General features: G+C 49.2%; 1 protein-coding gene across 8 annotated transcripts in view; it reads left to right on the top strand.

Annotated features, from left to right (window-relative positions):
• Positions 1–12,110, top strand: part of LOC119173523 (solute carrier family 41 member 3) — an 880,209-nt gene that overhangs the window by 592,259 nt on the left and 275,840 nt on the right. For all 8 annotated transcript variants that reach the window (XM_075896482.1, XM_075896486.1, XM_075896484.1 and 5 more), the window contains one exon: positions 11,789–11,862. In XM_075896482.1, coding sequence (XP_075752597.1) covers positions 11,789–11,862 — 74 coding nt within the window. The remainder of the gene's footprint in view (positions 1–11,788; positions 11,863–12,110) is intronic.

Raw genomic sequence — 12,110 nt, 5'->3', positions numbered from 1 at the left:
GCGTATATAATCCCCGCCTGGGTGAAGCCGGATCCTTCGGGCAAACTGTAGCCGCCCGGCGATGAGACTATGCGGCAACTCCATTGCCTGACCTACAAAAGTGCAGGTGTCAACTGGTTGGGCGTAGGCGGACAAAAGGCCGCGTGCGTTGGGTCATAAATCTGATTGCCTGGCTGTGTAGAACGACCATTGCAGGTCACAAGCTTGTAAAAAAGTCAGCTTATAGTAGACGTAAGTGGCGACATCTTCAGTTGCACCCGGCCGGCGTTATCGCATGTTCATGAAACGATGATTGTTCAGTGAACTGGGAGCGGGGGGGGTAACACAGTCACGAAGCAAAAAGGAGGTACACAGCACGAGCGCTCAACTAACAACCAACTAGCCCATTTTTCCAGCCTATTACATGAAATGATGGCCGTAAGTGCTCGCAAGTGGTGCAAATGCGGACATCAGGGCCGTGCTCCATCTTGGCCATGTAGCGTATTCATTACTCCAGAACCAATGCCAAGCTTAAGTAGATCTTCGCAAATGCCCTTCAGCGAACAACTTTTTTATTGTGTCAATCCACGAGTATTGAGGAGCGACCGAGTTTATCACGATTACCCAGCTGGTAAGGTCATCCTCAAATCTATGAAAACATTAAATTTTGTTCTGATTGAACGATTCAAATGAGGCGCAGGCAAACTCAGATGTCTCGAGCAATCAAGAAGAAGCCTCGGGAAATCACCTCACTGCAGTCATGATGTGGAGCCGCCTTGTAGGCCTGAATGCCGACCATTGTCGGTGACAAGTCGGGAGCACTCGTCCACTTCGAAGTGTAGGGGACGCAAGAATGTCGGAATCGGTACTCAATGGCTGCGCCCCGGACCCGTCCCGTCGAATGCGCCATTCTAGAAGTACGAGACAGAGACAACACCCGTTCCTGTGTAGGCAGTTTTATTCTATGCTTCATCGTCTTCTTCCTCTCGCCAAGTATACGCCCGAGCATGATCACCGCTTTCCCGTCAATATATTACATATTATCACTAGGTCAAAATAACAGGATACAGGACGATGCTGCGACCAGTAAAAACGAGGTCTGCCCAAACAGAACTAAAGAGCAGCCACTCCGACGCCGTCTTCCTCGGAGGAACCGTGGGTGCAGCCCACGCTCATCACTTCGCCGTCATCGGTCTTCTTGCCCGGCCTCTAGCCGTGACATTAGCCTACCATTCAAGAAAGCATCGTCCTGATGCTTTATAATCAAAGTGGTTTGTACTCGTTCGAAACGCATGAGTTCATTCAGAGAAATAAAGCTTCATGCGTATCATGTGCACAACTTCTGGAGCATACCTTCGACGCTTTAAGAAGTGCGCAGTATCAGGAACAACCTCATAATTAATGTCACTGAGATGTCGAACGACCGAAGTACCGTCTTAACAGTTTTTCTGAGAGGCCAAGGCGCCGCATAGAAATCCATATCCCACCTTTCTCTCCTGGCTCGTAGAAGACTGGTCGATGACGAAGTTTGTACCGCATTGAATCGAAGTCCTGCTGGCGACTAATATGTAGGCGTGCAAGTTGTCGGGATTCTTCGGCAAGCTGGGTGATATAAGCATCTGCTTCGGCGTCTTCGCACTCGTGCAGTAGCAGAGCATCCAGCATAGTGGTGACCTCACGACCATGAAGGAGGTGGAATGGCGTTGTTCTTGTTGTTTCTTGATGAGCCGTGTTATAGGCGAACGTGACATACGACAAAATCTCGTCCCTGTTTTTATGCTCCACATCGACGTACGTGCAGAGCATATCCGCAAGTGTCTTGTTGAGACGCTCCAAGAGACCAAGCACTTGCGGATTATACGCCGTTGTTCGCTGGTGGGATGTGCCACTAAGTCTTAAAACTGTCTGCAATATTTCGGCTGCGAATGCAGTTGCCCTGTCAGTTATTACCACTGACGGAGCGCCATGCCTCAGCACCACATTCTCTACAAAAAGTATGGCTGCTTCCCTTGCCGTGCCCCTCTCCAGAGCCTTGGTTTTGGCGTAACGAGGGAGGTAGTCGGTGGCTACTATAATCTATTTGTGACCTGCTGATGAGGCTATAAATGGGCCCAAAAGTTCCATTCTTATTTGAGCAAATGGAGTAACAGGCACGTCAATAGGATGGAGGAGGCCTGCTGGTTTGACGGGTGAAAATTTTCTGTGCTGGAAATCAGGGCACGTCCGAACATCATGTTGAACGGTGACCGTCAGTCTTGGCCAGTAGTATTTCTGCCTCACTTACACAACGTACGCGTGCAACCCAAGTGGCCGGATGTTGGTTCATCATGGCATGCCTGTAATACTTCGCTCCTTAGAGATGTTGGGATAACGAGTAAGTAGTCGGTCCCGTGTGGCGTGAAGTTCATCTAATACAGAACGTCGTCGCGCAAGCAAAATGACGAAAGCCCTCTCGCAAACAGTCTAGGTACAGCTGAAGTGCGACCCTCTAAAAAACGTAATATGGGTTCTAGTTTGGGGTTGTCTCGTTGCAGCTGTGCGACAGTTGCCGTGTTTACAACTTCGACAAAGGCTGTATCGTCATCTTCTGCCGTCGCAGGTTCGTATAACGCACGAGAAAGGCAATCAGCGTCTGAATGTCGCTTCCCCATTCTGTAAGCCACCGTCATGTCAAATTCTTGAAGCTTCGGGCTACAGCGTGCCAACCATCCTAAAGGGTCTGTTAAATTCGTCAGCCAGCAGAGGGAGTGATGGTCACTGACAACATTAAAAGGACAACCATACAAATGTGGGCAGAATTTCATAACTTCCCACATCACCGCAAGGCACTCTTTTTCTGTGGTGGAATAATTTTCTTCCGCACGCGAAAGAGTTCTGCTCGCGTAAGCAATTGCCCGTTCGGCGCTATCCTGCCCCTGCACGAGTACAGCTCCTACGCTGCCATTGCTAGTGTCGGTGTGCACTGTTGTCGGGGCTCGGGGCGTCATCATCAAAGTGTGCGAGGACTGGTGGCTTCTGAAGACGTTGCCGCAGCTCGTCGAAGGATTTTTGCTGTTCTTCATTCCATACGAAGGTGACGTCTTCTCTGGGAAGGTGGGTGAACGGCGAGGCAATGCACGAGAAGTTCTCAATGAAGCATCGGTAGTACGCCCACAGTCCAAAAAAACCATCTCATCGCCTTTTTGTCGGTTGGCGCTGAAAAATTCGTAACGACAGCTATTTTCTCAGAGTCAAGCCGCACACCTTCACTACTGACAAGATGCCCCAGGAACAGAAGCTCTTCGAAGCCGAAGTAGAATTTTTCCGGCTTAATTGTTAGTCCGGCGAAATGGATAGCTTGAATTACTGAATGCAGTCGCCTGAAGTGTTCGTCGAATGTGGCAGAAAATACGATGACGTCCTCTAAATACACTAAGCACGTCTGCCACTTGAGACCTGATAGTACGGTGTCCAATAGCCGCTGAAACTTCGCCATTGCAGAGCACAAGCCAAATAGAAGTACCCTAAATTCAAAAAGGCCATCATGCGTCACGAAATCTGTTTTCTCCTGGTCTCTTTCATCGACGTCTATCTGCCAATACCCACTCCTTAGATCCATCGACGAGAAATAACGTGCATGCCATAGTCGATCGAGTGAATAGTCGATACGTGGAAGTGGGTAGACGTCTTTTTTTTGTCACCTGATTCAGCTTGCGGTGATCCACGCAGAAACGTCAGGTGCTGTCTTTTTTATTCACTAATACAACCGGTGAAGCCCAAGAGCTTTTCGGCGGCTGAATAACGTCGTCTTCAAGCATCTTGTTGAAGCACCTGGTTTTCAAGCACCTACTTTTTCGATGACTTCACGTTTTCGCGGAGCTACCTGGTGCGGGTTTTGCCTGGTGGGTCTGGTCATGTCCTCCGTTATAATTCAATGTTTCGTCTGTGGCGTTTGACAGACCTTGGACGTCGAAGAGAAACAATCTTCAATAAGCTGCATGATACTTAGCTTTTGCACCAGCAACAAACTTTGGCCATTATCAACAGATAGAGATTATCAACAGATCTGCAGTAGGCAGATAAGTAGTAACTCGTGGTTCTCATACCACGTGCGAGGGCTGTCTGCCAGAGCAAAGTAGACACGCGATAGCTTTTGTTCAGTGGGCCAGTGGTTGGCTTTGGCGACTCGCTCATACTGGGCTAACCAGTCCTAAACGTCTTCATAAACCTCACCGTGGAAGGTCTCGGGAATTAGAAGCTGATCAACAGTAAGCTGTGAAGGCCCTCCGGTAGCCATTTCTCCAGGCACGGTGTGTTGCTGGAGAAGTTTGAGCGGGATTGCCTCGGGACTAAGGCTTCGCTGACGGCGACTGTAGCGGTGGACAGGAGTATCCACTGCAGGAATGGGTTGCGGTGGCGGCCTCGATGTGCTAGGGCGCGGAGGTGTCCCAAGCATTAGTTGGAGAAGTCCAGCACCTCCACCAATGACGTTAGGCGAAAATAACAGAATACAGTACGACGGTGCGACCAGGAAAAACGAGGGTGGTATTAACAGAACAAAAGAGTGGCCGCTTCGACGGCGTCTTCCTCGGAAGAACTGTGGGTGCTGTCCACGCTCATGACTTCATCGTCCTCTGTCTTTTTGCCCGGCGTTTAGCCGTAACAATATGTCACGTTCTTTCCTCAAGTTTCCTTACCACCCCGTTACGCTGTACGCAGTTTTCAGCGTAAACCATGCCTACAGTGTTCTAGAAGCTCGAGGAGTGCAGCAAAATATTTTGTTAAGATTACGCCCACTTCGCAAACATTTCAGATTATTCTGGAACCTACGTCGCCACTGGCGATAACGTTAAAAGGCTCGATGACAAGTGTATAAAATCAGGCAGGCTTCGCCACTTATAATTCGAACGACGGCCGACGCTCTGTTCACCGCTATCAGTGCAGAATTGTTTCTGTTCTACGACTTTCTGCTTACCAGGCGCAGGTTCACCCAAATAAACAGTTTATTTGTTCGACACGCAGTCTGCTTTCATTGTCCACGTCACGTCCCCGTGATATCAGGTAGAGGTGCTACATCGTTCATCCACTGGACGCCCCCGTCAAGCCGTGAACCCAGCCCACGTCGCGGAAAAACCGACGCCAGCCAGGAGCAATGAACAAGCTGCCGGCAGCAAGTCTACCACCGGGGTACGGGCCTCTACAAGACAGGGCGCGCAACACCAGGGTCATCACCGCGACTGCGGCAGCAATGACAACCGCTGTGTCACAGCCCGCGATCGTCATGCATCAGCCAAGGGAGCCACCAACTTGCCGTGGGCATCGTTCGAACACCCGAAGACATGGCTAGAGACATACGACCACGTGGCCGCACTCAACCACTGAGACACGGAAAAGAAGCTCCGTCCTGGAAGACACCAAAAGACTTGGCTCGAATATCGGGAGTCGGCGCTTCAAATGTGGCATGTCTTCTTCGGCGCATTCCTGCAAACGTTTGTAAGCATCGCTCGAAAAGAGACGGCCACTGCATCGCTGGAGACCCGGCTGCAGCTACCAAAGTAAAATATTATCGTTTTCACAGAAGAAGTGACCCTCCTGTTTTGTCACACTGACCCGGACATGTCCGAGGAGAAAAAAGTTCGTTTCCTTACGTTAGCAGTCAAAAAGAAGCTCTTAGTGGGATTGATGAGAAACCTACCGAAGACCGTCCAAGAAGACCTCTCAGAAGCGACAACTGTACCATAAAAATAAACCATAAAAATGCGCACGCGACAGTTTGACCACCGCTTGGCTCGAGGCTATGCAGAGATACAACCACTATGCTTTGATGATCTGTGCGAGACCCTAAGAGACATAAGAGCCCAATGTTCCCGTCATGCCGGCCCCAAGTTCCGTCCATCGCATACATCGTCAGAAATGATATCCAGCTATCAATGGACTCAACCTGAGACATCGCAACCACCACCCCAAATCATGAGTTATGCTGCAGCTGCCCGACGCTACACTCCACCGCCACAACCACGTCAAGTTGCCGCGCCACCGCACTTTCGTCGCCAGACACTGCCGCCACCATCACCGATGCCATACCGCCTACCCGCCGGTCAGCGCAATGCTTCGAGAAAAACCAACATGTGGCGCTTCGCCAACCACCGCCCTCTCTGCTACCACTGCGGAGGAGCTGGTAACACCTACTGCCACTGTCAGTACCGCCAACTGGGGCAGAGTCATTTCGCTATCGACGCTCCGAGTCCACAGCGGTGTGAAAGACCGCGCAACATCGCTGACTACCTCGCAGCAAGACCGTAGACGCCCCGAGCATCTTCTCATTCACCTTCATCTGGTCGCTACATATCGCCTCACCACCAGCCGTACACTGGCCCGACCCGAGGTCGGTCACCTGCCCATATTTGAAAACTAAAGACAGCACCCGATGGAGGTGTGGTTTCTGTATGACGAACAACCGAAGATCCTCTGATGACGACGACGACGTCGCGACGATACTTCAAGAACCCACCGCAAAATCTACGTACTCCCGTTGTTTAAACTTCGCAGCCAGAAGAAGACCAGATTACGCAACGCCGACATAGTGGTGCAAATCGTCGTAGCCGTGATTGAAAGCCGCGACCCAACCGCAACGCCAGGTGACGAACTAGCGACATCGACATTCTCAACGTTGGCCCCAGCGTCACAGCTCTCGTCGACACCGGAGCCGACTATTCCGTCATCAGTGGTGCTTTCGCCACGAAATTGAAAAGAGTTGGGACTGCTCGAGTAGGCCCTTAAATCTGTACAGCCGGAGGCCACCTAGTAACACCAGCGGGAATCTGTGCAGCCAGAGTGACCATTAACAGTCGCATCTATCCCGCAAGCTTCGTCGTACTGCAGGATCACTCGACAGCTGTTATTCTTCGGATGGACTTCTTGAGCCTCCGCAGTGCTGTCATCGGCCTAAGAACAAAGTGGATATTACTGTAACGGGGAGTATTTAATAGGTTAACGCTGGCTGGGCTAACGCTCCACACAATATGCCAGGATTCAGGACAACAGGGCAGTCCAGACACGGCCCCACAACAACACCATCGTCTTCATTCCTTCTCAGTTATTTCTGCACCCGTGCCTGAGGTACCTTTTTATAGCCGTGAAAATTCTATCATCAGAAAAGGTACTACCGCCACGCACGCTATCGGGAAGCCGTGCCCTGATTGTGCGGGAAGACGTCGCCATCCGTCCTCCCTCAAGCATCATCATTTCCGTCAGCACTCCAAGACCAGAATACTTCCAAGGCGTTGTTTAAGGCAGTCAGGAGGTATTGGTCAACCGAGATATTTCTGTTGCAAGAGAAATTGCTGAGCTGCGAGTAGGAAACGTGACAGTTATTCTGATGAAGTTCAGCAACGAGTACAAACACGTGAATAAATGCGCAAAGGTGACGTACATCGACGAAACAATGGATGCCACCAATGCTTTCACTCTCGCCTATTGTGCAGAACCTACTCCGTAGAACAATGATCCTCACCCAGCTTTGAAGTCAATTTGAGCCTATCGAAGCATACGCAAGAACAGCTCAAGGCCGTGCTACTGCAATACAAGAACTGCTTTTCGTCATCGCCGAAAATTCGCCAAACCCCAGTCGCGAAACGTCGCATAATAAAGGAAAACGCCACATCACTGCGGCAGAGCCCCTACAGAGTTTTGGCGCGAGAACGCGAGGCCGTAAAAGGACAAGTTGACGAAATGCTGACCGACAACATCATCCAACAGTCCAAGATTCCGTGGGTGCCACCCTTAGTGTAAAAAAAGAAGGACGGAACCCTAGGTTTCTGTGTAAGTTATTGTCATCTCCGCAAAATTTCAAAAAAAAGATTGGCAGCGTATCCATGGAGTGAATGACGGAGAGTGGGGCGAACCTTTCGTCCGTCCATTCGTTCTTGCTTCGGTCCTTCCATGCGTCTGTCTGTGTGACTGTCCGTGCGTCCATCCGCTCGTTGGTTCGTGCGTCTGTTCGTGCATTCGTCTCTGCGTTCGTCCATGCATCCGCCCCTGCATTCGTTCATGCGTTCATCCATGCATCTGTCTGTGTGCCCGTTCGTCCACTTATTCAACACTCCAAGTACCATCATCTCGCATCTTTTTATCATCTATTCCCCATATAGAAGCGGTGCTCAACGTGAAGTACTTTTCGTCGATGGACCTCAAGACTGGCTACTAGCAAATCAAAGTCGACGAAAGAGACCGAGAAAAGGCAGGCGTAACTAACACGGTATCAGTTAAATCCAGTCGCGTGCTCAACTTCCTACGCCGCAATTTCAGAACCGCCTCCTCTGTTCTTAAACAAGTTCTTTACGTGTCAAATGTATGCCCGATTTTAGAATATGCTTGCACTGCCTGGGACTTGGGCACAAAGTTAAATATTGATGCATTGGAGCGCATTCAGAAACGTGCCGCCCGGTTTGTGACGGGTGATTACGACTTCACCAGAACGTCTAGAGAAATTGTTAGTTCACTTGGTGGGCCGTTACTCTCCTCAAGGCGTAAATATATTAGGCTATGTCTTTTTTGCAACCTAATAAACGACAAAACTAGGATCGACAAAAACAAATACATCAGACCACCAACGTACATCTCATCACGACGGGACCATCCGTTGAAGGTGTGTGAATATATCTGCCGAACATCAACGTATGCGAATACTTTTTCTCCTAAAACTATACACAAACGGAACAGCCTTCCAATAAACATTGTGACCGCCCCTTCCACAGCATTTTGTTCCCTTTTGAAGGAGTATGTGGTCGCACAACAATATTGTATGCTGTGATTTAGGTATTTTTTATTTGTTTTTATTTTTGTGTGCCGTGCTATTCAACTTGTTTCCACTGATATAAATGTACTTTGAATTTGTAAACCTCCCTACAACAGTGCCCCCAGAGGGCGCTGTAGGTCTAAGTATAGATAAAGTGTAAACAAATAAAATAGAGTGGCGACTAAATAGAATGGTGAAGGACCCTTCAAGTCACCTTACGCGATAGAGCCTGAGACTTCAAGAATATGGCATCACCTTCATTTACAAGCCCGGGAGAAAACACTCCGACGCCATCTGCATGTCGCGAGCCCCCATCGCCCTACCGCCACCCGAAAACGTGAATAACGACCACTTCTCGGGAATGATAACTGCTGACGACTTCGCTGAATGACAGCCAGTTGACTCGGAACTTAGGGGCCTAATCTGATACCTCGAGGACAGGACCTCCAATCTTCCGAAGGTATTCAAATGGGCGCTTACGTCGTTTTCGCTGCGAAACGGCCTTCTCCAAAAAAAACTTCGCACCACTTCAAGCCAAGTACCTTCTGGTGGTGCCTTCAGTTCTGCGACCAGTGCTATTCCAGACACTGCATGATAATCCGACGGCAGGGCACCTTGGTGTTTCCCACATGCTCGCGAGGATACAATCAAGGTACTACTGGTCTTGCCTAACTACAGACGTCGCTCGTTACGTGAGGACATGCCGAGACTGTCAGCGAGCAAAACACCACCGACAAGAACAGCAGGCTTTCTTCAGCCGATCGAACCATCTCGCAGACCGTCCCGACAAATCAGAATGGACCTACCAGGGCCGTTTCCATTGTCGTAGCTACTGACTACCTCACCGGCTACGCCTAAACAAAAGCCCTACCCAAAGGTAGTGCCAAAGAGACAGCCAAGTTCTTTGTTGATAACATCGTACTTTCTCATGGTGCCCCAGAGGTTGCCGATACTGATAGAGGTACGGCCTTTACTGCTGATTTGACTCGGCCAATCTTGAGACATAGCCAGATAAGCCACCACCTACCACCCACAGACAAATGATCTCAACGAGCGTCTAAACAAGGCAATCGGTGACATGCTGGCCATGTACGTCGACGTCGAAAACAAGACGTAGGACGCCATACTTCGGTTCCTTCGAATACAACACGGCCTTTCAGGAGACGAGGCAGATGCCACCGTACAAGTTGGTCTACAGAAGGAACACGGCAACAACGCTCGACGGATGCTGCCCAACATCGCTGACGAAGAAATCTTCGACATCACCCCCTATCTTCAGCACTCTAGTGAAGCTCGTCAACTCGCCCGCTTGCACACCACGAATCAGCAGACAACCGACCCCCGCAGTTACAATCTTCGGCGACGCTTCGTTGAATACCAGCCCGGTGAACTTTCCTGGGTATTGACGCCTATACGCCAACGTTCACTCAGTGAAAACTTCTGCGACGGTACTCCGCACCGTACAGGGTAGTATGACGTCTCGGCCTATTCCACTACGAAGTTGTCCCTGACGGCATTATGAACCGTTTCAACGGCGCCGATCGCGACCTGAAGTCGTCCATGTCGCGCGCCTCAATCCTTTTCATGCACGTCAACGAACTGAAAGAACGTATTTTGTTGTTGTTGCTGTTATTGTTCTATTGTGCTTTATTATTTGTACTTTCTTACCTTGTACTTTCATCTGATGATGCCCTTTTTTTCAGAAGAGGGCGATGCCACGTTCCTTCTTCAAGATTTTTTATCATCCCGTTATGGTGTACGCAATTTTCAGCAGAAACCACACCTACAGTGTTCGAGAACCTTCCCTACCAAACCGTCATCCCTACCAGTGACGTCATTCTTGTCTTCTGATTGCTGCACTCATCGGTTTTTAGATTTTGCCTATGGATGTGGTTGAATTTTATTACGCCAATGTAGTTACTAGAGGTCATTTGACTGCGATAGCGGCTGGCTTTTGCCACCGGCATCGGCATCACTCACCGCATGTTTATACGTATCGATATTTATAAAATTCAAGAAAAAACAAACAAAAAGGACTCTGGGGTGCGCAATCTAACTTTAGTCCTCTTAATCGTGAGTGCAAGGCATTAACCACTGAGGCACTAAAGAGGTCGTCCTCCACCATGCAAACGGCAAGCTATTTATATCTACCACTTACCCCTATTCGCGGCATCCCAGGAGAAACTATCGTGTTTTCAGCATTACCAGCAAGATGTCGCAATGAGCGCGTGTCACCACATCGCGCGGCAGCGCGTGCTCCAATCTCCCACGCGTAGTTTGCCTCCATTTAGAGGAGGGGGACAACGCTCTTTGACGCATGCTTATTTCGCGGTAGTGAGGAGGCGAGGATTGTACGTCTTGGCTGGCCTTGGGTTTTACCTGGAACAATTCTGTTGTAGTTACCGGGCACACCAAGGGCACATCAATCATTTTAGCCTCCGTTTGGGAAAAGTGTGCGCTTTTCAGACACAGCGAAGTAACAACTGAAACACTTATTCACGTGAATCTGTACCTGCAAGAACGTTTTGTGAGTCATTTGCGCGGGAGAAACGCGGGGCAAGTTTCGATCTGCTTTTCATTCTGCGCAATCCCTTTCGATTTGTTGCTACCGCTTTCATTACTTCGCCTTTGCGGCAAAGCTGTGGCATTTTTTTCATTTCAAAGATACACTGTGATCTCCACATGAACGACTTCCATTTTGTCATCGGATATAACTATGTACCTCAACTAATTAAAAAGCTAAAGCAATTTTTAACGACTGTGTCAAATTATTTAGAATATCGGCCGTCACACAAAGAGCGACTCTCATGACAGCGAGCAAATACTATCGGGATTTTCGATAATTTCGGACACATCTTTCGAAACACCCGGTGTTGAGTATACACAGAAATGTCCTTATAATTGACAAAAGAGTGTCCTTATATTTTTATAACGATTAAATACGAGAATTAGGTCAAGAAGCTGCAGTAGACCTTTCGTATCATTCGCTGTTTCGTACACAGCGCATTGACGTCAGTTCCACTTCACTCGCAGCTTCGGCGGCTACATCCTGGACTTTTCTGTAATTCGTTTCGAGGGCATCGCTCTTCACCTCTCCGCTGTGAATGGTAAGTAGGATTCCTTGACGTTGTGACTTCTGAAAACCAATTGTCTTGTAGCTGCCAAGAAACTTCTAGAGCACAGTTATGGCAATCGAAGACATCGATATTGTCCCAGAAGATTCCCCGTGTCACCGTCTGACAGTTGCTCTGCTCGGCCTTTTAAAATTGATTATGGTACTTCATTTGAAAAGATTTCGGTGCACGTTAAAGAACCCTAGGTGGTCGAAACTTTCGGAGCCCTCCATTACGGCGTC

The sequence above is a fragment of the Rhipicephalus microplus genome, chromosome 5 (genome assembly GCF_043290135.1).
Source record: "Rhipicephalus microplus isolate Deutch F79 chromosome 5, USDA_Rmic, whole genome shotgun sequence".
Taxonomy (NCBI): domain Eukaryota; kingdom Metazoa; phylum Arthropoda; class Arachnida; order Ixodida; family Ixodidae; genus Rhipicephalus; species Rhipicephalus microplus.
This window is presented reverse-complemented; position numbering and strand designations above follow the sequence as displayed.